At 40.0% G+C, this 27,915-nt stretch overlaps 2 protein-coding genes across 6 annotated transcripts in view; one reads left to right on the top strand and one right to left on the bottom strand.

The window, feature by feature from the left end:
- asap2a (ArfGAP with SH3 domain, ankyrin repeat and PH domain 2a) overlaps nucleotides 1-24,817 on the top strand; it is a 44,949-nt gene extending 20,132 nt beyond the window's left edge. The window contains exons 4-30 of one of the 5 annotated variants that reach the window (XM_015016132.1): nucleotides 233-307; nucleotides 3,747-3,796; nucleotides 3,983-4,006; nucleotides 5,385-5,514; nucleotides 6,618-6,703; nucleotides 6,769-6,844; nucleotides 7,778-7,864; nucleotides 8,315-8,323; nucleotides 9,588-9,691; nucleotides 10,264-10,333; nucleotides 10,523-10,610; nucleotides 11,038-11,086; nucleotides 11,241-11,407; nucleotides 11,987-12,120; nucleotides 12,457-12,551; nucleotides 13,371-13,560; nucleotides 13,633-13,718; nucleotides 14,655-14,770; nucleotides 15,040-15,107; nucleotides 15,180-15,287; nucleotides 16,139-16,373; nucleotides 16,503-16,655; nucleotides 17,998-18,103; nucleotides 18,225-18,283; nucleotides 18,427-18,494; nucleotides 19,513-19,632; nucleotides 23,121-24,817. In XM_015016132.1, coding sequence (XP_014871618.1) covers nucleotides 233-307; nucleotides 3,747-3,796; nucleotides 3,983-4,006; nucleotides 5,385-5,514; nucleotides 6,618-6,703; nucleotides 6,769-6,844; nucleotides 7,778-7,864; nucleotides 8,315-8,323; nucleotides 9,588-9,691; nucleotides 10,264-10,333; nucleotides 10,523-10,610; nucleotides 11,038-11,086; nucleotides 11,241-11,407; nucleotides 11,987-12,120; nucleotides 12,457-12,551; nucleotides 13,371-13,560; nucleotides 13,633-13,718; nucleotides 14,655-14,770; nucleotides 15,040-15,107; nucleotides 15,180-15,287; nucleotides 16,139-16,373; nucleotides 16,503-16,655; nucleotides 17,998-18,103; nucleotides 18,225-18,283; nucleotides 18,427-18,494; nucleotides 19,513-19,632; nucleotides 23,121-23,195 — 2,628 coding nt within the window. In that variant the 3' untranslated portion in view covers nucleotides 23,196-24,817. Of the gene's footprint in view, nucleotides 1-232; nucleotides 308-3,746; nucleotides 3,797-3,982; nucleotides 4,007-5,384; nucleotides 5,515-6,617; nucleotides 6,704-6,768; nucleotides 6,845-7,777; nucleotides 7,865-8,314; nucleotides 8,324-9,587; nucleotides 9,692-10,263; nucleotides 10,334-10,522; nucleotides 10,611-11,037; nucleotides 11,087-11,240; nucleotides 11,408-11,986; nucleotides 12,121-12,456; nucleotides 12,552-13,370; nucleotides 13,561-13,632; nucleotides 13,719-14,654; nucleotides 14,771-15,039; nucleotides 15,108-15,179; nucleotides 15,288-16,138; nucleotides 16,374-16,502; nucleotides 16,656-17,997; nucleotides 18,104-18,224; nucleotides 18,284-18,426; nucleotides 18,495-19,503; nucleotides 19,633-23,120 lie in introns of all 5 variants that reach the window. The other 4 variants (XM_015016131.1, XM_015016134.1, XM_015016133.1 and 1 more) reach the window with 4 other exon arrangements.
- A 1,326-nt stretch (nucleotides 24,818-26,143) lies between these two features.
- LOC106935596 (integrin beta-1-binding protein 1-like) lies at nucleotides 26,144-27,879 on the bottom strand. The gene is made up of 3 exons (XM_015016137.1): nucleotides 27,753-27,879; nucleotides 26,940-27,089; nucleotides 26,144-26,864 (listed from the first exon to the last, which is right to left on the bottom strand). Exons 1-3 carry the CDS (start codon nucleotides 27,804-27,806, stop codon nucleotides 26,793-26,795), a joined length of 276 nt encoding a protein of 91 aa, XP_014871623.1. The 5' UTR covers nucleotides 27,807-27,879; the 3' UTR covers nucleotides 26,144-26,792.
- Nucleotides 27,880-27,915: the final 36 nt, after the last annotated feature.

Raw genomic sequence — 27,915 nt, 5'->3', positions numbered from 1 at the left:
TGTGTGTGTGTGTGTGTATCGAACCCTGTGTGTGTGTGTGCTCTCTAAAACCTCCCAGGTCCATCTCAGCTGGGTCCCAACATGTAAACCGCTCTCTCACAGAAATCCAGCCAAAGATTTGATCAGATTTTCATCTCTTCCTGAATTAAAACAAACGTTTTACTATTTTCACTGGTTTGATTCCAGCAGTTGCTGAGTTTTAATCTGTAAAATTTCCTCCGTCTTCCTCCAGTTCCAGAACATGAACAACATCATCACGTTCCCCCTGGACAGCCTGCTGAAAGGAGACCTGAAGGGCGTCAAAGGGGTAAAGCTGCTGGTTACTGAAGGTCTTTATGAAAGAAACGTAGAACTTTATTCTAGAACCGTCCGGGTCCTGAAGGAACCAAACGGTTTGAGAACTGTCGGCGCAGCAGAAGGATGTGAGGTTTATAACTGGATAAAATAACGTTAAAATAATCCAGACCTGTACAGAATCTCCTGCGTGTCGGACCCGTCTGACAGTTTGGGATCTTTGGTGCCTGAGACGGAGATTAAGGTCCAGTAAGGAGCGATAATCTGAGCCAGACAGCCGAGTGTCCAGCAGCCATGCTCTGTAATCCAATCGCAGCTCGTTACTGTCCCTGACAGTCTGTGACCTTTCACCCCAGAGACACATGATTGGCTTTGGTTTCCACGAAGTTTGATGTGATTAAAGAAAGCGGTCTAACGAGCCGGTTGCCATGGATACACGTGTTGCCCTCATGACCTCGGCTGCTTTCCTCCCGTCCCGTGACTTTTCCCTGTCTGTCATTTCCTGTCTTTGTCTTCTCGTCTGTGTTTTAACTCAGCTCCTTCCTTTCCCTGGAGTACGGCTCAGTTTCTGTAATTCTTCCCACTTATCTCTCATTACGCCTCAGATGATTCTCATTACCCGACCGACAGCCAATGAGCCGCTGGCTGCTTTATATTTGGACACACATCTCGAGAAATGAGCCGGGGGAAAAGAAGAAAACTCTGCCAGCCAGTAGTCGGCTAACACTGCTTCAATTATCCCGCCTCCTTTTGGTCTGAGAAAGTGTCCAGACCTGCAGGACAGCATGATTAAGTGATGGTTAAAGTGGATGTTGTAAAACATTGAGGAAGTCTGCAGACAAATTAACTCAAGAACGAGATAAGGCAGCGCATTATGCAGCCATTACTCTTTCTGCTTCAGATTAAATTGATCTGTAATAAAGATTAAAACCCTGCTGCTGAAGTTTGGACTCTGGATATAAAGAAATGTCCTTTTTATGGTGAGACCTTCAGATTTGCATTAGTTAATGTGGGCTCAGATGAGAAAAACATAATTTAAGTCATTCTGCATTCACTGGACCTTGGAAATGGGAAGTTGCAGCATTTTACCATCAGTTATTAAGGATTAGTGGCTCTAAGATGCACAGAAGAACCTACTGACAGCAGATTTCTCATAAAGTCACTAAAAAATAAAACCCATCTTCTGCTTTCTGCTGGAAATCTGAAGGTTTTGGTGAAAAAATGCTGAAAAGTAACACGATGGTGGAAAGCTACAAGCTTCAACTGTGTAGCATGGCAGTGGCAGAGTCATGGTGTGGAGGACTTCAGCTGAAGGAGGGACTGGTGCACTGAAATCAAAACCAAGACTAGCACCCCATGCTAATATTAGGTGATGTTAGCTAGCGCCATAAAACTTCCAGTTTACACTGAAGACGGGTAGCTAGCTTAATATTTATAGCTAATATTGACTAAATCTTTGTGTAAGGGCTGGGTAAGGAATTTTGCTACAGAGGGAGATTGCTAACATTAACTCGCTAGCTTTGCTAACATCGCTTAAACATAGCTAACGTTTCTTTGTGCTTCTTTTCTAAGTGATGATCAAAGTTTGACGCAGTCCACAGTCGCCGTTCGTTTCCTCATGCATGTTGTTTTTATATTCTTTCTGAAATTTTTTTAGTTAGATTGTGCTGAAGATTTAGCAGACATCTTCTCCCAGTCCTGGACAATCACTGCTCACTTTCTTGGAGCGCGAGTGAATGGGTGGCGAGCGGTAACAAAAATACGTAGTCAGCAGTGAGTTGGATTATTTCTTGTTTTGTATCGGTGTGTTTTACACCCATTGAAAGCGAGGATGTTAAATAACTTTGACTTTATCCTGGCTATTTACAGAAGCTAATGCGAGGAGAGGAAACGGTCTTCCCCGTTCAAAATAAGAGCATGAATATAAACATGTAACTACTTGAAGAATTGAAAGTTTACAAAACAGTCGAGTAAATTAGAACCTTAGGATTTATCAAGACAAATTAATTTGGGAACCTAAATCTGCTAAATGTTTTCAATGTTAGCTAAACGGAAAGTTAGCTTAGCTATAATGCAGATTAGCTTAAGTGAGCCCACCACTATCCACAACCTGTAAAAATGAACATGGAGATGCTTCTCCAGACCCAAAATTAGCCGTTTCTCAAACCCTTTCAGTCAAATCCTGTAGAAAACCTGCAGACTGAGGACTGATGTTGATTTAAACAGTCTGCGGCGGCGAAGCTGCACACCCAGCTGTGCAGAAACATCTGCAAGGTTTAGTCTGGATCGCTGTTCCTTCTCCATCCTGCAGTCAGTTTCAGGCTCAGGAGGGAAGCCCTGGAAGTCCTCTGCCCTCCTGAGAAGTGCTTTGCCCGGCGCTCTCTGCCCTTCCCAGAAATATCTGTGTGGTATTTTTAGCCATTGTTGCCATTTTCCCCCTTCTCTGGCTCTGACACTTCCTTCCGCTAAACCTTTCTCCTCTCTCTCAGTCCCTCGCCGCCTCCCTTTCTTTCACCGTTTCCTTCTTAGCCCCGCTCTTTCACTGGGGGATCAGCTTTTGTCGCGTCTCTTTGTGCTCCTCTTGGTGAGTGGATGGGTGGGAGTGACAGGAAGAGCCTGGATGCCAACAGGTTGAGGTCACCGGTCGGATCCAAAGTTACAGACTCTCCTGAGAAAACAGAGAGATCAAACATGAAAGATGAGAGTGGAGTTAGACATTTTGCTGAATGAGGATTTCATCAGCACTGAGGATGACTCGGCAAATACAGTCACAGGTTTTTGGTTTTCAGGACATTTTATTGGGATTTTATTGTGGTTAAGCCATCGTTACTGCAGAGTACCTCCAGCTGGATGCAGAGCATCAGTTTTGAAATCTTGCTTCAGATTCTCTGTTGGATTTAGGTCTGGCCTTTGATTAAGCCATTCTGACATGTGACTGTGTTAGTAAGTAATTAATTGCATCATTTTAACTCGTTAAAAACGTAACCCAGTTGTTTGATTCTAATTAAAGTGTCCAAATTATTTTAGATATTCAAGCCTAAAATAGCATCTCAATGCTAAACACGTAGCTAACGCTAATGCTAGCATCCACAGTTCACCATCAATGATCAGGACTTCCTGAAACAGGAAAGATGAACTTTTCTGCAATGTGATGATTAAATAACTTAAATAAGATTAAAACTGAGCTCGGATGTTTATTACTTCAATAATTTAGCAGCCAGAATTTTTTTGGAGTTGAAAATGTTGATTATTTTGTGGATTAAAATGCGATTAATTATTTACAAATCCTGCAGTTAATCTGACTAAAACGTCCAATTGAATCCCAGCACTAATTAATTTATGTATAAAACAATTAAACACCATCTAGTCGTAATCTTCTACTTCAGCCTTTTGTGCTGTTTGGTGTTATTTCATTCACTGAATTGTCTTTTCTTTCCTGTTCCGTTTTGCAGGATTTGAAAAAGCCTTTTGACAAAGCCTGGAAGGATTACGAAACCAAAGTGTAAGAAAATCCATTTTTATGTGTCTAATGAGCCGACGTCTTGGTTTCTTTTTAATAAACTAACTATCGCTGTAATGATTTAAGTAAATGTGTTTTGCCGTTCTGAGTGTCTGCCTTCAACACGTCCTTGTTGTCGCGTGGAGAAACCAGGAGTATTTATGCCACTTTTATGTGTTTTACAAGCAGCAAAGGACATTCTTTACTGAGAGGGTAACCCGTCTTCCTGTGATGCAGCTCAGACTTTGTGCTGACACAGAGGACATGGTGGTGTGAATGTCCCCGGCTGTCTCAGCTTATTATTTCACTCTACTCATGGGGAAACCGTCAGTAGAGGCCCGTTTCCTGCTTGTTTTTCTCCTTCGTCCGGGATCCTCACCTCATCTTTGTGTCTGCTTTAATAAGAACGGTTTTCTTATTCTGAGCCTTTTGCATCAGCTTGTTGTGTTTCAGTTGTTCCCAGCAGACAGATTAAACACACCAACCAGAAATCTGCTTTAAAATCCTGCTTCAGGACTTTTAAGGCTGTGAAACAGTATTCTCCCTCCTTAGAGATTTCAGATTATCCAAGAAATGTTTATGAAATTTAAAAAAAACTATGATTTCCTTCATAAAAGGAAATTAAATCGTGAATTGCTTTTAGAACTGCTTTTAAAATTTCTTGGATTTTCTCGAGTTGATAATCAGGAAACTGAGTTTGTTGTTTTAAATAAACAGCAAATTAAAATGTTGAGCCGCTGCATGAGATCGCCTCTTTTTCTATCTGTTTGTTAAAAACCAGCCCTAAATGTTGTCTGACGAGCAGCTTGGTGCTTAATTTCAAAATTAGATTTTCCTTTTATTTTGTATTATTTGGAGTTAATTGGTTGGTTAACCAATTAACTCCAAATAATTGGAGTTAATTGGTTAACCAATTAACTCCAATTGGTTAACCAATTAACCAATTGTTAATTGGGTTGTTCCTGAAACTGAAACTGGTTTTCTTGATGCTTCTTTAATCCAGAGGTGTCCAAAGTGCGGCGCAGGGGCCGTTTGTGGCACTTGAAATTATTTTTTGTGGCCCCCAACTGCAGTTCAAGAATGATACTTATTAGTTAATTTTTAATCAGAGTAAAATGTTTATTGCCATAATTTTCTTACAATGAAAATTACAACATAAGTAACTTTTATATTAGTGGAACCAAATTTATCCAGGTATTTTTACTGAAAATCCGACTTTGCTGCACCAAATTAGCTTTAATTTAATAAATCAAATACAGATAAATATATCAGGTGTTCTGAAAGAGTTTGACCCAAATCCTAATTTTATAACATTTGTAAAACTGAGCCTAAAATAATTTGAAAACTAGATGCCTTTTATTCTAATACAGTAAATGTAGCTGTAAATCAGACTTCTGTATTTTTATAGTTTTTTACTTTTTCTTTTCTTGACCTGCGCATATTTTTGACTCTGTAAACGGAGGAAAAGATCAAAACTCGCCTCCAGCTGACGGCTTGCAGGGCTGATTTTTTTTATTTTATGTTTTCCGCCATATTTTTCCGTTTCTGTGTTTGTGTTGCTTTGACCTGTGGCAGCGTTTCTTCCTGCCAGGACCAAAATCGAGAAGGAGAAGAAGGAGCACGCTCGGCAGCACGGGATGATCCGGACGGAGATCAGCGGGGCGGAAATAGCCGAGGAGATGGAGAAGGAGAGGCGCTTCTTCCAGCTGCAGATGTGCGAGGTCAGAGTTCGCTTCAGGATCACATAATGAACGTTTATATTTAAATATTGCACATCGTGTCACGGCCAGATGATTATCATTTCCATCTAACGTTACCTCAACATCTTCTTCTGAAAATATTTTAATATTCTCATCTGAACATGCAGAGATTAATCTTAATGGGAAAAACTAACCGACATTTAGCTTTGCTGTTCTGTTCAAAATGTTTCTGAAATGTTACGCGTGAAATTATATTAATCAACTACGTTGGTGTCGTTCAAATACTTAAAAGCTGCAGTATGTAACTTTTTAATTTATTTAATTTTCCTTTGGAAAAATAAAATATTTTTGAATTTTTATGTTTTTACATATTTGTTGAAACAACCAATCAGAGTCAGGAGGCGGGTCTTAGCGCTGTCAATCACAATCTTCTTTGGCGCTGCCAGTTTATTCCTGTCGGCAAACCACGATCTGAATGCTAAGGCTAGTTAGCAAAGCCAACGGTTTTCCTTTAACTGTAGGTTGCTTTTCCCCCATTAGCACATTTAGCAACAAGTGCATCAGGATGATTGACAGCACTAAGACCTGCCTCCTGGCTCTTATTGGCTGTTTTTGGTCCATTTCTTCGGACAGCTGTAGCAGCTCAGAGGAGGTGAAGGCAGCTGGTCTTTTCACAGATTATCTGTCTCATAATGTCTCGACATGGGGAGAGTTTTAACAAATATGTAAAAAACATAGTTTTTTTATAAAAGTTGCATTCTTTAACATTGTCATTTTCACAGACTTGAACTAAAATGCTTTCAGTTTAACCTTCCTTTGGTTCCTCTTTCTCCTTTTCCCATCATCTCTGGTTTTACTTCACTGCTGAAAGCAGCGCAGCTTCACAGGCAGCCATTTTTGGTTTTTCAAAATAAAGTAAATCTTAATTTAAATAAATTTCAGAATCTAATTATGGTTCACATAAGTGCAGAACTGTAGGCTATTTAACACATGGGTCCATGTAGAGGAAACTGCAGCGCTGCTTCACTTTGAGGGTTTTTCTTTGAAGCGTCTCTGGAAGATGAAAGCGATGAGTCTGAACCCCGCCTGACCTCCGCTCTGATCTGCATTCGATCTGATTACAGTACCTCCTCAAAGTCAACGAGATCAAGATCAAGAAGGGGGTGGACCTGCTGCAGAACCTCATCAAGTACTTCCACGCACAGTGCAAGTAAGCTTCTGCAGACGTGCCGACGTGTGCAGCTCCGTCCCGTCGTTGACTCTGCTGCTGTCCAGTTTCTTTCAGGACGGCCTGAAAGCCGTGGAGAACCTGAAGCCGTCGATAGAGAAACTGGCTACAGATCTGCACACGGTAAGAACGCTTTTATCTCCTCCACTTCTGGTGATTACCTGTTCATTATGTTGTACAATCAAAATAAAGGGTGATTGACGGCACTAAGACCCGCCTCCTGGCTCTGATTGGTTGTTTCTAGATAACAATGGGGGAAGGCAGAGCAGCTTGATATTTTTCTGTCTTATATTAAACTGTCAGGATATGATGACAGTTTAAACAAATATGTGAAATTTACATGCTTCAGTTTTAAACAATGGTTTAACAAGCAAAGCAAATGCAAACGATAAATGTTGTAACCACAGAAAATAAGAGCAGAGAGGGAAACGCTGCAATTAGTAAAAACAGCAAGTATGAAACTCTGCAAACTCGCTCCACAAAACGGAAGTCCTCCAGACCACCAGGGGGAGTCGACCAAAAAAAGAACAAAATGGAGTTTAAATAAAGGTTTGTTATGCTTCCTCCCCCTAGTGGCCTGGAGGACTTCCGTTGGTGAGTCGAGTTTGCAGCTTTTCATATTAGCGGTTGTTTTTGTTATTTGCCTTTCTCTTTCTTGCAGAATTTTTCTGTTGCATTTGTGTTTGGAGTTTGTGTCGTTCGTGTTTGCAGCTGTTTGCTGTGAGTTTCCTCCTGTTTACCTCCGTATTTAATCTGGTCTAGAGGAAAACGGACAAGAATCAGACAGACTGGACACAAACATTTCTGTCTTTAACAAACTTTAGTGGCTCCATTTTTGCTTTGATAACTTGACTCAGGAATGCAGTAGAAGCAAGAAATGCTGCCACCTGCTGGTGGGAGTTGGTATCACTTGAACCCAATGTTTTTGTCTGTTTTTGAGGAAAATTAGCAATAAACTCGCATAAACGCGACAACATGGAGTTACTGATTGTGTTGTTTATGACTGCTGCTTTTTCTGTTCTGTGTTTGACGTGAGTTTTTGTTTCTGTGGGTCAGATCAAGCAGGCGCAGGATGAGGAGAGGAAACAGCTGACTCAGCTGAGAGACGTCCTGAAAACGGCTCTGCAGGTGGAGCAGAAGGAGGTGAGACGCATAACAAGTAGTCGGGTTACAACCACAAACCTTAATGGGTTTTACTCTGATTTCATGTCCAACTGAGCGTAGTGCAGTCCAACAGGACCAAAACCAGGAAAACTCTCAGCCTGTGTTTCTTCACACCTGGTGGAAATAAAGAACCTGCAGCTTGGTTGATTAAATCTTGGTTGATTAAAAAATAATTTATGCTCTACTGCATGTTGGTGTTTTACATTTACTCCCAAAAAACACATTGATGTTTGTGGTAATCATTAAAAAGTGGAAATCGTTTTTTGTTTCAGATTCTGTCTGTGGCGACATTCATTGTTGTTTAATAACCTTAACATGCTTACATGCAGAAATGTGACATATTTTTAAAGTGAAACAACGTAAAGTTTGTCCTTTTTTCTAAAAATGTCTCCTCTCTCCTGCTGCTGCCGTCACGGTTCATAAAACAAGGCGAGGAGAGTAAGTGGATTTGTTCCCTTCTCTGTTTGTTACTTTAAGGCTCCAGTGGTGCATTTTTATTCTGTTGGTTTTGTGCTTTTTTTTTACACTTTAAAAACTGTATTTAGTTTCTGTTGGTTCATTTTTTCATGACAAAGTTAGACTGTTGTTTTTCTTACAGGAATTTTATGTGTCTGCAGATGGAGTCAGACTTCAGTTCTTTACCCATCATAAAGGAAATGACCTCATTCTGACAGAAATATTCTCTTTTCATCCATTTAGTGGTGGTTGTTGTTGTTGCTACAATTGAATATGAAAAATCTCATTTGTGTCCATCTGTTGATGCAGATTATCTCCTCTCTTTTTATTTCTTTTGTCTGGAAACTTGAAATTATAACAGAATGCATGAATAGATTTTAGACTGGATCAGATTTGGACGGAAAGCTTTCTGAATCGTCTTGAAAACAATCGGCCTCCAGCTGCTGGATCTGTCATGTTTGCACCATGTGTTGCAGCTGCTGGCATGGAGAATATTCCCCTTTTACAGGAAAAACGGCTTTAATTAGGTCCTGATTAATCTGGGAGCATCTGTCTAAAAGCTGGAGGAGGAGAGGGAATCCAGAAGAGGCCGTTGTGTCTGTTAACTTCACACCCAGATGGATCTGCGGAGCACAGTGAGGAGGTTGTGGGTTTGAATCCCGACCAAAAACCTTCCAGCTTCGATTCATAATTCAAATTTTAAAAATTACCCAAAAAGGAAATTAAATGTTGCTATAACTCATGCCATCCAAAATAAATCAGAAATTGCTGAGGTTGCTGTAACTTTCTGACTTTCAAACACTTTTCAGGAAAAGAGACGACATTTAACGATAATCATTTATTTACCCAGCCCTGCTATTCCACCTCCTTAACTTTTGCTGCTCCTCTTTAAATCTCTAATGGGAGAAAGAAACAGTTTGAACTTCCTGGAAGCGTCTTTTTCAACTCCTCTGGGATTTATGGCCGGTAGATCAGGTGTCATCAGCTGCTCCCTCGTTGCCATGGTTACACATATTAGCAACTGTATGAAAGTAAATAAAGAGCAAAAATTATTCCTTAATCTGACAGAAAAAAAATTTATTAAATGAACCTTTTTTTTTTTTTTTTTTTTTAACTCAAAGTTCATCGGCGTGCGTTAGTGGAAGTTCATCTAGAAAATTATCTGATTTAATTTGATTTAATTTATGCGTTTTTAGATTTCTCCTCCCCCCCTGACATGTCGTCTGTGCCGGCTGTGTTTTCCCAGGATTCCCAGGTGCGGCAGAGCGCGACGTACAGCCTGCACCAGCCGCAGGGCAACAAGGAGCACGGCACCGAGCGCAGCGGCTTCCTGTTCAAGAAGAGCGACGGGTGAGAGCCGATCTGCATGTCGCTCCGCGTTTCTTCTCTTCATTTTAATAATTAATTCATCCATATGGGACCAAATATAAATTATTTTTAACCCAGAAATGTTTTTTTTTTTTTTTTTTTAAGAATATGGCTGTTCAGATCATGAAATTCAAGCATAGCCGTGGAAAGTTAAGTGGAAGGAAAAAGTTGTAGTGATACAGCCTGATCTGAGCCCTGCTTTAATGACCCTAGTAGCACTGGGTTTGGTTTATTATACGTTTATTTACATTATTTATTATTATAAAGAGAAAAATGATAAGCAGAACCAACAGCAGAACCTCAGGCTGATCATGTTCCCGTCACGCTGCACTGACAGCTTTCCAGGCAAAAGGAGCCCCAACCGGCTGCTCAGTATAGTTTTCTTTCTTTGATGTTTTGAAAAAAAATTCTGTTAATTATAGGGATTTTAAATTGAAATGCTGAACTGTTTATTAAGGTATAACTGGGAATTTAAATTAACTTTTTAGCCTCTTTTTGGTTAATAATGAATCTGTTTGGCTTTGTTGGCTTATGCCTGAATCCTCTGTGTTCAGGTTGAGAAAAGTCTGGCAGAAGAGAAAATGCATGGCTAAAAACGGATACCTCACCATCTCACACGGCACAGTAAGTTCAGTTCTGACCTCTGACCCCGCCACCTGCAGGCCTGTTTCGTTTCCCAGCAACCCAGGGAGATTTCAGGCCTGTTCCCATGTCTGGACGCATCACAGGCGTCCGACTCGCAGCAGCTTATCAGATGTTTCCTTTGGCCGCATTCCATTAAACATTCCCGCTCACTCGGCTCGTCTCTGCTAGGCTAACAGGCCGCCGGCTAAACTCAACCTGCTGACCTGCCAGGTGAAGCACAACCCTGAGGAGAAGAGGAGCTTCGACCTCATTTCACGTAGGTTTCATATCTGTGGCTTTGCTTTGACAGCTGTGGCTTTTTGTTTGGTTTTTGGCTTGAGTTTAGCTCTTATCAGCGCTTTTCCCACAGACTTTGGTCGCAACTGTCACTGTGAAGAGTTTAGTTTTAGTTCAGCAGCAGCAAAAGTTCACACTTAGGATTTCTGATTCACGTGACGGAAAGCTAAGACGGAGCTTTCCGTCACGTGAGCTGAACTACTGAGTTACAGTTTGCGCTAGAGCGCTAACTGTGAAATTAGCTGTGCTATTAGCGCCTTAGTGGAAATGTGGCCACCACTGTTTAGTTGTAATGTGTCAAGATGTGAAACAAATGAAGACATGTGGCTACGTCTGAATGGATGTAGCTGCTTGGTATCTAAACCAGGAATATTTGACTAAATTAAATATGTCTCTTTTTGTTCTAGATGACCGAACGTATCATTTTCAAGCTGAGGACGAACAGGACTGTCAGATGTACGTACCAGTTCTCTCACTTCGTCCTTCTTACCGTCTTTCCCAACGCTTTCGATCTCAAACCCAGCCACCGTTTTCCTCCCTCTTCTCCTCGCCTTCTTCTTTTTCCCACTGAACTCTAAATCTGCTTTATTGTTTTATCTCCTCACTCCAGCTGGATCTCGGTTCTGCAGAACAGTAAGGAGGAGGCGTTAAATCAGGCGTTTAAAGGCGACCACCATGTTGGCGAGAACAACATCGTTCAGGAGCTGACGAAGGCGATCCTGGGGGAAGTGAAGAGGATGACGGGGAACGACGTGTGCTGCGACTGCGGAGCGCCCAGTGAGTCGCAAACACAGAAACCCTCCCATCACTGAGGCTCTGCCGCGTAGTTCTGGAAAACATTAACAGCTTTGGACAGATCCACATTTAATGTTAATTTATAACAATACTCAGTTATACATCTATAAAAACAAACAGCTATTTATTCATGTCAAATTTAATGAATGCCATTTCTCAAGGAGAAACCAGGTGATAATAAATAAATGAAAACTAAAGTGTCATCAGCACAGAATGAATGTGTAGTTCTCTGTCTAAGCTTGTTTTCACTGCATATGTAGAGGGAAACATGATGGGCAGCAGCGAAGAGCACCAAATGTTTTCAAGTGCCAACAGAAAAATTAGCTGCACTACAGATCAGCAGAATCCACCATTTTGTAGTTGAATGTGAATAAATGTAAACAAATGAAGGAATGTGACTACTTTTGCATTTTAATGTAATGTAAGGGTTGTAAAAACAGAAGGCGCTGCTTGACGTCCGTCACTTCCCAAGCTAACAGCTTTATGTGAGGAAACATCAAAGTTTTGTCAGAAGTTGCAGGAATCATGTCTATTTTTGGATGATCTGTTTTTGCTCCTCAGATCCGACGTGGCTGTCCACCAACCTGGGCGTCCTCACCTGTATTGAATGTTCAGGGATCCACAGGGAGCTCGGCGTCCACTACTCTCGGATCCAGTCCCTCACTCTGGATGTCCTCAGCACCTCTGAGCTCTTGGTACAAATATTCTCCTTTGTTCTGCGTCATTGATTTTTCTCTGTCTGTGTGGAAACAATAAGAGGATGCAGCATCCTCAGCCTCATTCTTCCTCCCAAAATGAGGGTAGCTGAGATTGAGTTGGGCTTTTTTTCAAATCACGGTTTGGTGCAGAGATTTACAGCCTGTGGGACATCTGGGATTAAACGCTTCCAGTCGGGATTGTTTAAGACGCCACAGTCGGGCGCGGCTGGCTCCGCTGTCAACGCTCAGGACAGGGGCGTGTTGGCCGCACTGCTGCTCTCGGTTCAGAAAAACGACTCGGTTGAATTTATCTGTGTGTGTTTTTCTCCACAGCTGGCCAAGAACGTGGGGAATGCAGGCTTTAATGAAATCATGGAAGCTTGCTTAAATGCTGAAAACGTGGTGAAACCGAACCCAGCGAGTGACATGTAAGTCTGATCCACTGGCTCTGTGGAAGACGAAGATTAAATTACAAATTTGCACCATCACTTAATATTTAGAGTTGGGTAGTAACTAGTTACATTTACTCAATTACATTTTGTAGAGTGACGTTTTCGAAAAAATTTACATTTAGGAGTAGTTTTACTTGAGTCAAGGTAAAAAATATTTTTAAGTATTTCTGCTCTTGAGTGAAATTTCTGTATTTTCTACACACTGAATGAAAAACATGTTTCAGCAAAAACCTCAGACACTCAGCAAAGCTTGTAAAAAAGAAAAATATCAGTTTTGCTCTTCACCACTTTGGCCTTTATGGAAGAAGAAAACCTCACTGTGAAATATTAAAAATAATGAAAGCTGGTCAAAGATGAGAAACCGTTGGTCCCAGGGAAACCTTTGGATTAGGAAGTTGGATTCCTAATCCCAATTTAGCTGCTTTACTCTCACACATCTGAGTGTATGCTCAATACTATTTTTCTTCAGAGGGAGAAATCACTCAATGCAAGACACAAAATGTATGGAAAGTCCAAAATGTTCTCATTTATTCGTAGGAATGACGATGCATAGATACTGGCACAAACGAGCGTCTTTTTCGGATTGGTTTATGATCTACTAACAAATAAACAAACAAAAGCAGGTGTGAACAAATGCATACCGCAGCTTAATGAAAATCCGTTTTTTTAAGATACTGATCTGTTATTATACTCAACTTTATATTCGTCTCTCACAGTTTGTGACAAAATGTGAATTCTTAGGGGAGGTGAACCTCGTTTTCATTGAGTAATTACGTCTCTGCTTCCCTTCACCAGGCAGACGAGGAAAGACTTCATCACGTCCAAATACATCGAGAAGCGCTTTGCCAGGAAGAGGGGCGCCGACGCGGCGGCGCGGCTCCACACACTGTGCGAGGCGGTGAAGGCGCGGGACATCTTCTCCCTCATCCAGGTCTACGCCGAGGGGCTGGATCTCATGGAACCGATACCGCTCGCCAACGGACATGTAACAGAACAAAGCTCTTCGGCTTTTCCTCCGCTTGTCCTCCATATTTCTAAAATGGCGGTTTCTCTTCAGGAACAGGGAGAGACGGCGCTTCATCTGGCCGTCAGGCTGGTAGACAGAACGTCTCTTCACATCGTCGACTTTCTCACTCAGAACAGGTAAACGGAGCGAAGACGACTACGGCTCATTAAAGCTGCAGGATGTAACTTTGATAAAAAATGTTTTTTTTATATATGTGACTGTTTGAGACAGATAATCTGTGAAACGATCGATCTCCTTCATCTCCTCCCTGAGCTGCTATCACTGCCTGAAAAAATGCACCAAAAACAACCAATCAGAATCAGGAGGCGGGACTTGACGATGTTGGTCATTCTCATGTATTCGCTGCTAAATGTGCTAATGGTGGAAAAACGACTTACTGTTGCACGAAAACCGTTTATCTGGCGCCATTAGTGGCTACGCTAACAAGCTTTAGCATTCATGACAGGCTTTGCTAAATACAGAATAGCAGATTGTGATTGACAGCGCTAAGACCCGCCTCCTGTCTCTGATTGGTTGTTTCTAGTTAGCACTAGGAGAAGGAAGAGGAGATGAATAAATATTTTTACAGATTTTCTGTCTCCACTTTAGTTTACCTCAGACACACAAACTTCTCCAGTTTGTGGGTCTAAAGTAGGGGAGTCCAAAGTATGGCTCCGGGGCCATTTGCAGCCCTTGAAATGATTTTGATTGGACACCCCGTTAAAATTTTGTTAACAAAATAGAAAACAACTGAAAACAACACATTTACACTTTTTTTTAATAAGACTACAGTCCAAAGTCTGTCTTATGTTTTAGTTGTGTAAGGATTCACAGATTTCATAAAAAAAACAAAAAACTTTTGTTTATTGAGCAGGTAGTTTATTAAACAAGACAGAAAATTCACATTAAACTCATGTTTTCATTTTAAATTTAATCAATATTTGGCCCACAAGTAGTTTAATTTTGCCAGATTTGGCCCAAATCTGTGACCCCACTGTTTTAATGCAACAAAAATGTCTTTTTCTAGGCTCTTAAATCATCCAGAGTAAAGTGTTTATTTTTTTCCTGTTCAGTTTGAATCTGGACAAGCAGACGGCCAAAGGCAGCACAGCGCTGCACTACTGCTGCCTGACCGACAACAGCGAATGTCTGAAGCTGCTGCTGAGAGGAAAAGCCTCCATAGACATTGGTAAGTTCAGCATGTTGAATTTATTCAGAAGTCGTTTCCTCATAATCAGGTTCCCACACAGAGAACAAACCATGCTGGCCTTTTCCCTCAACACTCATGTTTGTGCTCTGAAAACAACAAAACAGCCAGATAACAGATTCAGAGAAGCTGCTCAGTGTGGGAAACGGCTTAATTACATAGGAGAGAAAATGGGCAGCATGTTTGTCCTCGTCTGCAGCGGGAATTAGAGGGCAATAACACGCCACTACTGTTTTTATTTCCACTTTCAGCGAACGAAGCCGGCGAGACGCCACTGGATATCGCCCGGAGGCTCAAACATGCTCAGTGTGAGGAGCTGGTGAGTATTAAAACCTGCCAGAGTCTCCATCATGCCTCAGGAGCTGTCAGTAAGCTGTGTGTGTGTTTACAGCTCAATCAAGCTCTGGCAGGAAAATTCAACGCTCACGTCCACGTTGAGTACGAGTGGCGCCTGAAGCACGAGGACCTGGATGAGAGCGATGAGGATCTGGATGAAAAGGTGAGAAAAACATTACAAAATGTCAGGATTACCACTGTTGATTTAGAAATGGACATCATGAATCTAAATGATTACATTGAATCCTAAAATTGTTACTTTATGTTGAAATTACGTCGTTGATTTTAAATATCTTGTGTTTGTATTTCAAAATAACGAAATATCAGAGTTATAACATTAAATCTATACGAGTTATGACTTTGAAATTTTAACAGTAACTTAACCAAAATCAACTTTCTTTGCAGATAAACTCATAAATTAATCCTCAAGGGCAAATTTACAGTGAAAAAACTGTACAGATTGTGAGATTTTTGTGTAAATTTACTCAATTTTGCAATAATTTATCTAAAACCATCTCAGTGCTGCCCTCTTTAGGTTGAGCAGTGGCTACTGCAGTTGAATTTTCCTGTTGGTTCCACCGATATAGTTTGGTTGATGTCAGCGTCACATAGATGGTTTACAATCATCTCACTCTGACTTGTGCCCCATTTTTACCAGAAAAGTTGTTAGATTTGTTGCTGGTTGTGTTTTATTGAAAAATAAAAATTGCTAAATATAGCGACAAAGTTAAGTTGGGAACATTGCGTTCCCTCTTCCTGTCCGCACCTGTTCACACTTAGCCACGCCCCCAGTAATTTGGCTCCACCCACTGATGAAATGTTTCAACATTTGTTGGGGGAAGGGCTGTGTTTTCACAAGGAGGTTAGTTACACTTTAAAATTATTTTGTATTTCAAAATTAGAATCTAATCCTACAATTAAGATTTTTTTTGAGTTTTAAATTGTGAGAAGCTGTGGAAATTAGTTTCTTGCTGGAACATCTGAGAATAAATCCTTCCTTTTAACCTCTTCCAGCCGAGCCCCCATCGGAGAGACGACCGTCCCGTCAGCTGTTACGCCCCCAGCAGTAACTCCCACCTGCAGTCCGGTCTGGGGCCCGCCGGCCGGGATGGAGCGGGCCTGAGCAAGGACAAGCACCGCCTCTTTATGCCCAGCCTAGTGAACAACGAGACTTACGGCACCATCCTCAACACCGGCTCCTCTCAGTCGGCCTCCACCTCTGCTCCACCGCTGCCCCCAAGGAACCTGGGTAAGACCTCGTGTTGACAGAAACTCAGGACCGGGAAGGGCCAGAAATATCTAGATGTAATTTGTGAGAATAAATGAAATCAGATAAGTCCAGATAAGCATGAAGTTCCTCCATTCCCATCTCTTTCAGCCCAGTTCTCCTCTGTGAGAGAGATCGGTCAGTCTGCCACCTCCAGCACCTGGAAACCCGGTTCTATAGACCTGGTCGGCCGGCAGCGGTCGTCCTCAGACCCTCCCAACATGCACCCTCCTGTTCCCCCAATGAGGCTCACTTCTACTGGAGGTATGAACCCAAGCGATGAGACCAAATTATCATCATTTGTTGTCCAATTTGGAAAAGTCAATTTGTAACACAACGTACTCGACTCAATACAAAAACATTACAAGTTAACAAACATCATTTAAAGAAATTAGATCACATATACTTGCCCTGTTATTTTACAGAGTACTTTTACCAAGCAAAATGTATAGAAACCTTGTCTGTGATACGTTCAAGCCAGGCAATGATTGAAGATGTTAAAAATGACTTAATAAGATTACTGACATATAAAAAATTCCTGAGAAATGACAGCCATTGGTAGCTGTTCTCGCTTGGAGTTACATCTCATTACATCTGTTTAACTTTTTTTATACTATCCCGCCATCTCAGTTTTGTAAATTAATTTTGTAATTGGTTAAACGGTTCCATTTAAATTCTGAAATGCTAATGTTAGCATAACTGTTATTGCATTTTAGAAAAATACAGTGATATTCAAGTACCTTTTGAAAAAAAAAAACCTTTAAATAGGTGTTATTTTTCATAAACAAAAAACATTTTTGTATTAAAATCTTTTTTTGTTTGTTTGATGCAATGTTCTAATCTGAAATGTCTTGTCATTAGCCGTGGCTGAAAAACCAACACAACTAAGATTAGCACTACATCAACATGTTTTTACTCAAGTGAAAGTAAAAAGTAACCATCTAAGAAATTACTGAAGAATAAGAAGGTATTTGGTAAGAGGCTACTTAAATTCTACTGTATAATGTGAGATCCTGTTAGCAAAGCACATAATATTGGCTAATGTTAACAAAGATGCTAAAAGTAGCATTTTCAGCTATTCCGTCTTTAGCGAAGATGATGGTTTTATCATTTAAGCTAATGACAGTCACTTGGATTTTGTTAGCATGGCAGATGGTGTTGGCTAATACTACTTGCATTTAGAAAATGCTAGTACATTTGCTAAATTTAGCTAGAAGGTCATGTTTGCTTTCAATAGATGATATGCTCATGGAAGCATATTAGCTAATGTCAGTGTCTTGTTAATAGCATATAGCTTCCTGTTAGCCAACATATCTTAAAAGCTAGATAATAGGTGTTGCTCACAAGTGGAAGCATGGGGTAATGTTAGCATTTTCAAAATAAGATATTTGTTTCAGTTTCTTTATTATCATTGATGATTTTATGTAAAAATCCCTCTTTGCACCATCATCTCCTGAAGTATCCAAGCTTCCTCATGAAGTTCAGTCTGATCTCTACCTTCACTGCTGCATTTCAGTCATACATTCACTGGTTTCCATTATCTTAAAAAAGAGTCCATTGTTGAGAGGTTTATTATTCTAAAATCTTGTTCCGATGTGTGTTGTAGGTCTGGGTCCTGCCCCCGTAGCCAAGATGGAAGCTATGAGCATCCAGTCCAAGTCAGGTCAGGGTCCACTGGGGACCCGGTCAGTGCCACCCAAATCCCCTGCTGGGTAAGAACAAAAAGAAAAGGTGGAGTCATGTAAACATCACGGCTCTAACATTAATGTAATAAATGTGCAGCAGTGCTGCTGGTATCTTCAATGGTAAACTGAATATTTATTTTACTTTCAGCAATGATAAAAGCTTCAGCCGAGGATTCCTGAATCAAAGTGAATCTGTAGAACGAGCAGGTGAGTAAATAAACAGGAAGGCATCCATATAACAGAAGGTAGCATGTCATACTGTCCATCTGCTGGAGTTTTTTCCACCTTCCCTTTGAAAGCATGGAAAGTTTTGCTGTTTGTGTGATGTAGTTTCCTGTTTCCTGTTCCAGCTAAGGAAGTGCCAGGATGCCCCCAGAACTCGGTGCCTCCGGCCCCCGCATCAAGGAAAGCATTTCCAGTAAGTCTTTCATTTGTCTTCATATTCATCCAAGTTGTATTTTGGTCAGTTGTTTGTTTTGTTCCACAGCGTCATTATATTTTCATTTCTTTTCTTTATTTGTGTTCTGTAATCTTTCTTCTTGTTGTTCCAGAGTTTATATTGACTTCCTGTCCATTAAATCTGCTTCCTGTAGTCCACATGTGGGCTTTGACTAAGACTCTCCTCTCTCACTTTGAATAAAGAAGCCGTTTTAAGCCTAGTTTCTAGAACATGCAAACATGGAACATCTGTTTGGATATGCTCCTCTTATTGTTAGACATAACAACCAAACTGATAAAAATCTCCCTAAATATCCCGTCAGCAACAATTAGCATGGATAATTAACACATTTACAGTTTGTTCTCTAGCCACTTATTCTCAGGGTTTGCAGCTGTTATTGTACAGGTTGAACCAAGTCAAAGATTATCTTAAACTGTAAAAACAAATAGTGGAAAATGTTTTTTTTTTTAGCTGCAAAGACAGGAAAGTTAATAAATAATGATTTTTCTGCCGATTACTTAGGAAGGTTCAGTTTTTTTAATACTTTTTCATACTCACTAGCTTCAATTCCTTTTTAAAACAAATAAAAATGTTTATTTTATTATTCATAAAATGAGGTGAATTATTTATTTGCATCTTTTAATGTATGTCCAATATTGTATAAAAAGCTATAAATCATTAAGTTAACAAGCTGCAGAATGTGACAATATTTTTCTTCAACTGTCAAAATAATTGATTACTAAAATAATTTAGTTGCATCCCTGGTTTGGATATTTTCCTCTTATGTTACTTTTATTTTAATCAGTAACATGTACACCTTTTGATGTATTGCACATGAATAATTCGCTGCAGGATTAGTAAATGTTTACCTGATGATGGTTCAATATTTTAACCCCTTCCTGAATTAAATCGCCAAGAGAAAAGTTTGGGTAACACTAGGAAATTGGGCCTAAGACTCAAATCAAACTTTTGCCTGTTTTTGTTCTAGTTCCCTCAGAAGCAGAGACCAAAGCGGGTAAAGGCCATCTACAACTGCATAGCTGACAACCCAGACGAGCTGACGTTTTCCGAGGGCGAGGTGATCGTGGTGGATGGAGAGGAGGACCAGGAGTGGTGGGTTAGTATCGTTTAAAACTGTTCCCATGAAATCACAAAGCGTGGTCAGTCCGTGTGACTCTCTCGGACCTCTTTGGAGCCATGTTGGCCGAAATCAGAAAGCTGACCTCATCCCAGCCAACACCACCCACACACTTTCCCAACCTTGTCCTCTTTTTCCACCCACTGATGCTGATTCCTCTGTTAGCGGGGTCCAGCTGCAGCCTGTTTTCATCTGAGCCACGCAGATGTGGCCGTATGGAAGTCTGTTTTCATCTGAGCCATGTGTGAAGATGTTTCTATTTAATCAGTTTCCCTTTATTTAGAATAACAAAATTTGTGTCAAATGCTTGTGCTGGTTTGTGCTAATATCAGTTCAAAGATATTAATAAATGTTTCCAGAGGTCATCATCAATATATTCGAAGCAAAAGCAGCACAAATTGTTGCTGCATGTAAATGTAGCTGAGTTTATTGACACCAAATTTGTTTGATTTTGTAGATTTGGGGGGGGGGGGACCTTTGGAAACTTTTTTTAATATCTTTAAATGATACCAGCTCAAACTAAATTTTTTGCTGCACTAATGTTGAGTTGATTAACACGAAGGTTGTCTGGGGGAAGTTTTCCTCACCCACCTTCTTCAAATTTAACATAATTGGTGTCAAACGTTTGTGCAGCATTTTCATTTGTGCCGCTGTCATTTTAAAGATATTAACCAGCTCCTCACCAAATCAGTGTCAATCAACTCCACTATGTTTGTGCTGCTTTTGCTTTGAAGGTATTGATGGTGATATGGAGGCAGACTTTGCATCAATATCACTTACTATCAGATTACTGCATTGTTCAGTAATCAGATTTGTTTCCTGACTTGTTGCTTTTATTTGTGAACATTACCGGAGCAGAACATGTCCCAGCTTTTTATTTTCAGGTCTAGACAACGTTTAAAATGACTTACTTTCTTCTTTACCATCCCAGGTAATATGAAAGAGGGAATCTCAGTAGTTGGACATTTGATGTGATTAGACTGTGGTTGACCTGTGTGCCGTTTAGATGTTCACCTCGACTCAGTTCTGCTTCAGAAAATCCTGGTTTTAGTTGATTAGGATGTGGTTAATTAGAGGAGATGATCTGCTGTGCCTTACAAAAGTATTCACACTCATGCAACACATTTAGTCTTGTCAGAAATAGTTTGTTTTTTTTAGCAGTTGACATTGAAGACGTCTGATCTAAACCATTAATTGTAACTCTGGATACAGTTTTTTTGCAGCATTCAACAGGTTTTCTTCCAGGTTTGTTCTGTATTAGCTCCATCCGTCTTCCCTTCCTCTCTCACTAATCTGAAGGAAACCATTTCCCTCTCCATGATGCAGCCACCACCGTTTACTATCAGGGATGGTGTGTTTTACAGTGTTATTTGACCTTCTGGAAACATGGCCACACAGGAAATTTCTTTTCCTCAAGTAAAAATGTTACCATTGTATTTATGCTTTACTTGCAGTGAGTCAGTCACTGAAAACCATCTATCTGCTTCTTCCACTTCACTAATTTGTGTTTCTCTTGCCCAGAAAATCTCAATAAAAATGTGGTTGTAATGTAACATGTAATGTGAATACGTTTGGAAAGGTTTGAATTTAAAAGCTCCTTGGGTAGTCATGAAGAAAACTTTTACTTGTAGTTGGAAGTAGAAAATGATCTGATTTCCAAAAGGTTTATAGAAGTAAAACAACAAAAACCAGAGGAAACCAATTGTTAAAGCAGGTAGTGTTGATGGGTGCTTTTGTTTTCTGTCCAAAAGTCTCACAGAATTGAATTAGAAAAGCCTAAAAAATAAATAAAAATGACAAATTACTTTGTTTTATTATATACTTTTGGATGTCATCTCATCTTTTTTCCTTCCAGTATGTTTAGCCATTTATCACAACTTAGTCAGATGATTTGGTTTTAAATTAATTAGTGTTGGATCATCTGAGTGAAAATGGTTATTCATTAAAACCAACCAGTCGTGTGCTTGTGTGTGTGTTCAGCAGGGATCTAACGTCCAGCCACATTTGATGGCTGGTCTGGGAAAGATCTGTGAAAAGGCTTAACATTAATGTATCTTTTATTGCAACACCATAACATCACACTGAGAAATATCAGCTTTAATTAAATGAGCCACTTAGCCAAAGGCGTTTATTACTGCTGTTAATAACCTTCTTTTGCTAGCAGGGCAGCATTGAGGCTGCAGAGGATCTGGGGTCTAAAGTGGTTGATTTTGTGTTTGAGATATTTATGACTTGATTTGGCCACGTTTTGGATCCTAATAATATAATTTGCATACATTTAATATTTAATTTATTTCTATTTAATGACCCAATGATGTCCCAGTTTTAGTTTACAGGCCAAGTCCAGGAGATTTTTATTTAAAATGTCCTGATAATTCAACAGGTTTGTGACAGATCCCACGCCATATCCATATCCATTTAGTCTACGTTCACACAGCACAGGATATGCGCCAGACTTTTTCACTGCCCAATTCCAAACTTTTCACCCTAATGAGATCTGATTTGTGCCACTTCCACATGTGGACTTGAATCACATCGCATTGTTTTAAAAGCGTCTGCAGTCTGATGGTCATGACGCATTTTATCCAACGCAGTAAATCTGGATGTAAGCAATAACTAAAAAAATTATAATTATAAAATAAATCTGTGTCAATCAAGAGCATCACATCCAAACAGACTTCTCTCCAGAAGCTGCAGTCAGTGTTGCACTAAAGGCCGTTGTTGTAAGCTGTTCTTTCGTTTTATCAGCTTCCTTCGTCTGGTTCTGAGCTGGAAACTAAGCTGTCACTCTGAACAACTTTATAACCCATCCATGGTCAGCATTGGCCATCTTTACTGCCATAAACGGAGCGCTGCTTTAAACTGTTCACACAGAAGTCTAATTGCGGTTCCATTTAATTACCGTAGTAGAAAAAACAACCATGCAGATAAAAAATAGGTTATCAGCAAGAAATTGTGTTTAAGCATCAAGACCTGCTGTGTTGAACAGGGACCATTAAAGCCCCAGTAAAGGTGAGCAAACTCTGCTTACTTCTGTGACTGTAGGATGGAAAAACTTTGACCTTTCATGCTTCCTAACCAAATGGCTTCCTTTGGCATCTAATGGTTTCTATGGAGACCACAAGATGTCACACTTTGCTGCTGTTGATCTTTGAAGATTAGCTTCCTCTACTGGCTAGTAGCACACAGACTGTGTCACGTCATATTTATACCCCAGAGATACAATAGCTATATATTGTCAGGGGACTAATCACTTTGTTGGTAATTATTCCTTAAAATTTAGATTTTTCTAAATTTTCTGTGTGAAATAATGGTGCTGCAATAAAAACACTATTTATTTAGCGTTTTTTACATCTTCAGAAATAATTGTGTGTTTTTTAGATGATCTAATTCAGTAAGAGCTGTTTATTTTTTCCTCCATTTGGTTTTCAGTTCTTTTCTAACCTTTCTGTCTTTCTTCTGCACAGCTGGGCCACATAGAAGGAGATCCAATGAGAAGAGGCGCCTTCCCCGTCACCTTCGTCCTCTTCATCACCGACTGACGGACCGCTCGGGTCCTCTGGAGGCGTCACGAGATGCTGCGTTGGTCGCCAGCCATCCGTCTGAGGACCCATGAGGTTCAGCTCCTCACTCAGAATCTAAAGAAATCAATGTTTTCACTGAACAATCTTTGGCAATAAACAAACTCTTTCTGTCACAAACCATGTTTTAACAAAATGAAGGTCACATGAACAGTGTTTATTTCATCTCTAGAGCCGCAGTGTGCAGGAAAATCGATTTTAACACCTCTAAATGTGAACTTAGACAACATGCTTACATTCCATACCTGTGCATGTAGATGCAGTGTTTGTAGATCTTTAGTGACGCTCCTGTGTGGAGGATTTTTCCTAATGGTGCTAAATTAACCTCAGTATTCTCCAAGCCAGCAGAGCTGCTCCTCCTCCTTCCCTCCGCAGCTGGAAGAAAAACACTTCCTGACTTTTGTGATGAATTTATGCTAATGCATCTCTCACACACACACACACACACACACACCTGTTTTAGTTTCATGTAGTGGTCTACCATCGGCTTGGGTATGTGACTCATAGTCAAATAGAAATGTATCAGAATGGTCAAGCAGCTTTTATTTAAACAGAAAATAATTATTAGTTATAATATCTGTTCATTATAAGTGTGAAACAGAATCTTTCAGATATCACATGCCAACACCGCCATCTATAGCTGGCTGGACGGTGTTTTAACTGCAAAAACAAGCGGGGGAAGCAATAGAAAACTCATTCTGGTTTCAGTTGACAAACGTTTTGTTTGTTTGCTTATGTTACCCACTGGTGGAATGGCAGCCTGGGAGGACAGCTGTGTTGCTTATATTGCCAACAGCCACTGTTAGGTTATTATATTGACGGGCTACAAGCTCAGATAGTATCCACCCAAACCAGGTCTGTACCTTTATCCACCCAAACCAGGTCTGTACCTTTATCCACCCAAACCAGGTCTCCGCCGGTAACCGCCCCATTCCTTTAGGTCACACAGCAACTTCTAAACAAGCTGGTTGTTGCGTTCTTGATAAATGATGAAGGTCTTTGGTTCTCATTTCATATGAAAAGAATGAGACGTTTGTGTTGGAGGTGATGAGTTGTCTGTGCATAATAAGCTGCATGTTACAAGAAGAGATTTAAAACTGTTGGAATGTGAAGTAAAGTGGGAGAACGGTTGTCTTTAGTAACAGGCTGCTTTCTTTAGTCGGCATCAAGCCTGAGACCCTCAACACAACCACCCAGGAAGGTCCTCACTGTTTGGGCTCATGAGATGTAGATGCTTTTAAGAATAGTGTACTTAACGTCATCGTAGTTGCAGAGCAACTTATTGTTCATATTGTTGATATTTAAGCATTTAACCTGAAATCAGAGCCTTCCATGGATTTGTGAATGACAAGAAGAGGATCTGTCTCTTCGTTCAATGTAAGAACTCACTGGAAACAAGATGTAATGACCTATTTATGTAAATAGATTTGGGTTTTGTTTGAGTATTTAAGAGGTCAGAGCGGTTAATGTCTTCCAGCGACTTCCGCCATGAGACAAACTGTCTGATCACCACTAACCTGACTCCTAACGTGCAAGGAAATGGGAAAAGTTCAACTGGAAAAATAAATTATGGAATAATGTCATAAGGCTTTGTGTGATTGTTTGGAGTTTTTAATTGACTCATTTACTGTCCAACAGCAACCAGTTTTTTCCCCACCAAGCAGGCAAAAAGAAAAACAAAAACACGTTTTCAAAGCTTTAAAATAATGCACTAAGGGCTCCCTCTACTGGTGAGAATTTAAAAATGCACACATCACCTTCTCCCAAAATACGAACGGACAAATCCAGACAGAGTTGAAAAAAATATGAACCCAATCAAAACCCCAATAAATGTATCTGGAATGATTTGCTTAAGTATTTACAACCCCAGAACTTTGGCCCATTACAATCACGTTTTATTTGGATTATACCAACACATAGCGGTGAGTAATTAAGTGAAAGGGCAATATTACATAGTTTTAAACATCTGAAAAGTGTTATTCCTTCACTCTGATGGCCCTGAATAAAATCTGATGCAACCAATTCCCTTCAAATGTCACCTCATTAGAAAATTAACCTCGGCGTAAACACGATTATTCTGTAGGGGAGCTAATTTTTCACTTAGCATTTTTGCTAACTTTTAGCTTCTCATAAATTACTTTTCTGGTTTACAAACCAGCCAACTTACTTGCCTGCTTTGTAAACGTTCAGTTGAATAAAGTCCATCATCTCTGAAGTTTTGGTTTTCGACTGTTAATTCCACAGTTGGCCAGATGTTTATATTTATGCTGCCTTTTGAAGTGAGTGAAGACTGTTTTCGCAGGTCTGTTTCCTCCCCTTGTTGTTTAATTTTTTTTAAGAAACAGCGAGTGGCAAATATACAACAAATGAATTAAATGTACAGAAAAACACATGAACAAACAAACTTTCAAATATAAAATGTAGTGCATTAGCAGCACTAATATGTTGGATTAGCGCTTCAGCATTAGCTTCTGCTACTCATGTTTGTGTATCACTTTATTGTTAGCCAAACTGTTTGATTAGTGTTTTCAAGTTAGCATAAATACCATATTGGCATAGCGTACTAGCGGAACTACTGCTTTAGCATTAGCGTTGTTTGATTAGTGCTTTAAGTTTAACACAGCTAACACACCCACTCCACAGGAAAACGTGGTAGTAGCAGCATCATTCTGTGGGGTTGCTTTTGGTTTATTTGTATGGAGAATCTGAGCAGTACAAATAAAGAAAACCGGTTTTACAATGTGAATAACTTAAGGCTGAGGTAATGGTTCACCTTCCTGCAGTATATTACTGTGTAGGGTTGGCCTAGTCAAAGAAAGGACCTAAATCTAACTGAAGCTGGATGCTTTCCATCCAACTTGACTGAATTTAGTTGGTTTTAAAAATTAAAAATCACTCAAAATCCCACATAAAAAGCACCACATCAAGTCATTTATTTTTTTTTTCCTCACATTTTGAACAAAGTGAAACAGAAAACTTATCGTACAACATGAAGTCCACAACTGTAAACAGAAGTCCCGCAACATGCACATAAAACAGAATATCTGCAGACATAATCACTGTAATAAATCAATTCAAAACAAGGATTTGGTACCAAATGTTTTTACCAATTAAACTAAAAATCTAAAAACAGAGGTTTTAAAAACTGACTGTACCAATACTGTCATGAGGAAAACAACATGATGATCGTTTCCTCAGAGAGGAGCAACCTTTGAACTTGTACCCTGTTGTTTTGGTGCCGATTAATGTTTCCCATCTACTGCAAACGGGCTGGAGCATTTTGTACCATTTAGCATTTCAATTTATATTAAATCACTTTTTAGAAATGCTCTGCTTTTTGGTGTTTAGTTTGAAAATACAAAAGTAAACAGAAATACATTCAATGAGGGGGTAAATAAAACACTCACAGTAAATCCGTCAACCACGGGTTGGTTAAATATTTAAAACACTGAAAGGTGACCAGACGCAGCACCCTGGATACCTTCTGCTACAAAGCAGGTGCATCCTGGGTAAGCTAATGCTACGCCGGCGGCTGATGGGCGTAAAAGCAGAGCAGCGTCAGGGTTTGTTTGACGACAGGGCGCAGTCGAAAGAGGCCGACAGCACCTTGCAGATGTTCTGAGCTTGCTCCTGTTCAGACACAGACAGATCAGTTGACGATGAAAACGAACCCCAGCAGGTGCATTAATATTTAAAAGCACTTACCGAGCTGCTGCACTGGTACACCCAGATGCTGCACTGCTGCTGCTTCGTGTCAGTGGTCTTCAGAGCCAGCAGGTTCTTCCCGGCGCCCAGGCCGTCGTCGTAGCACAGCATGCGAACGATCAGGTAGAGAGGGTGTCGATGCAGCACGTCCTGCCCAGAGGACACGACAAACCCACCGAGTGCATGAAGGGATTCGTGACTGATTAGTTATCTAACCATCGGGTAATTTACTTATTGATTAGTCGTGATTAAATGATTGATCAACTAATCGTCAGCTAACAATCTTGTTAACTGGTTAATTGTCAGCTAAATTAGAGTATTTATGATTAATTGTTCAATTAATCATCAGCTCATTTAGCGAATCAGTTGGTTGATCATCAAGTCTTTTAGTATTTGATTAATCGATAAGTGTTTACAGACTGAAAAACATGCCAATTCCTGAAACACTCACAGCAGTAATAAAATCTAAAATTACAAAATATACACACATATGCATGTATTTATGTACATTTTGCATTTGAGATGGAAAACCTTCTGTCTGCAAATGTGATCTACACAGAATCCCTCAAGTGGCATTTCAGCTTCACCTGGTTCAGATTCTCTGAAGGAAATCTCCCATTATGCACCTTTTATTATCTGATTATTAATTGGTTAATCCAATCATATTCAAGCAGAACAGACTGAGCTGCAGTGTTTTTATTTTTTAGCTGTAGAAAAGATAAAAAAAATCTTTATAAATATGTTTTACCTTTGCATGCGAGAAAACTAAACTGTGTTTTGTTTTTAAAACCAAATGGTAGCTGAGCTACTCACACACTGGTCTACTGACGCCACTTTGACCCCGTGCTTAGATACTCCCAGGACCATCTCCTCATCTCCAGGAACAAACGGCAGTTTTCCATCTTGCTGTGAAGAAATGCAGAATATTTAGTTCTTACACCAAATATAACATGTTTGTTTTGCCACATGTGGTTTC

This window comes from Poecilia latipinna, unplaced genomic scaffold (assembly GCF_001443285.1).
Source record: "Poecilia latipinna isolate Pla-1442-1.1 unplaced genomic scaffold, P_latipinna-1.0 Scaffold1984, whole genome shotgun sequence".
Classification (NCBI taxonomy): domain Eukaryota; kingdom Metazoa; phylum Chordata; class Actinopteri; order Cyprinodontiformes; family Poeciliidae; genus Poecilia; species Poecilia latipinna.
This window is presented reverse-complemented; position numbering and strand designations above follow the sequence as displayed.

Bases quoted from the DNA above. Each gene is read 5' to 3' on its own strand.
- LOC106935596 (XM_015016137.1), bottom strand. From the start codon at position 27,806: ATGGTCCTGGGAGTATCTAAGCACGGGGTCAAAGTGGCGTCAGTAGAC. The intron at 27,090-27,752 runs GTGAGTAGCTCA...TCCTCTGGGCAG, and splicing joins TGGCGTCAGTAGACCAGTGT to GACGTGCTGCATCGACACCC. The intron at 26,865-26,939 runs GTAAGTGCTTTT...GTGTCTGAACAG, and splicing joins TGTACCAGTGCAGCAGCTCG to GAGCAAGCTCAGAACATCTG.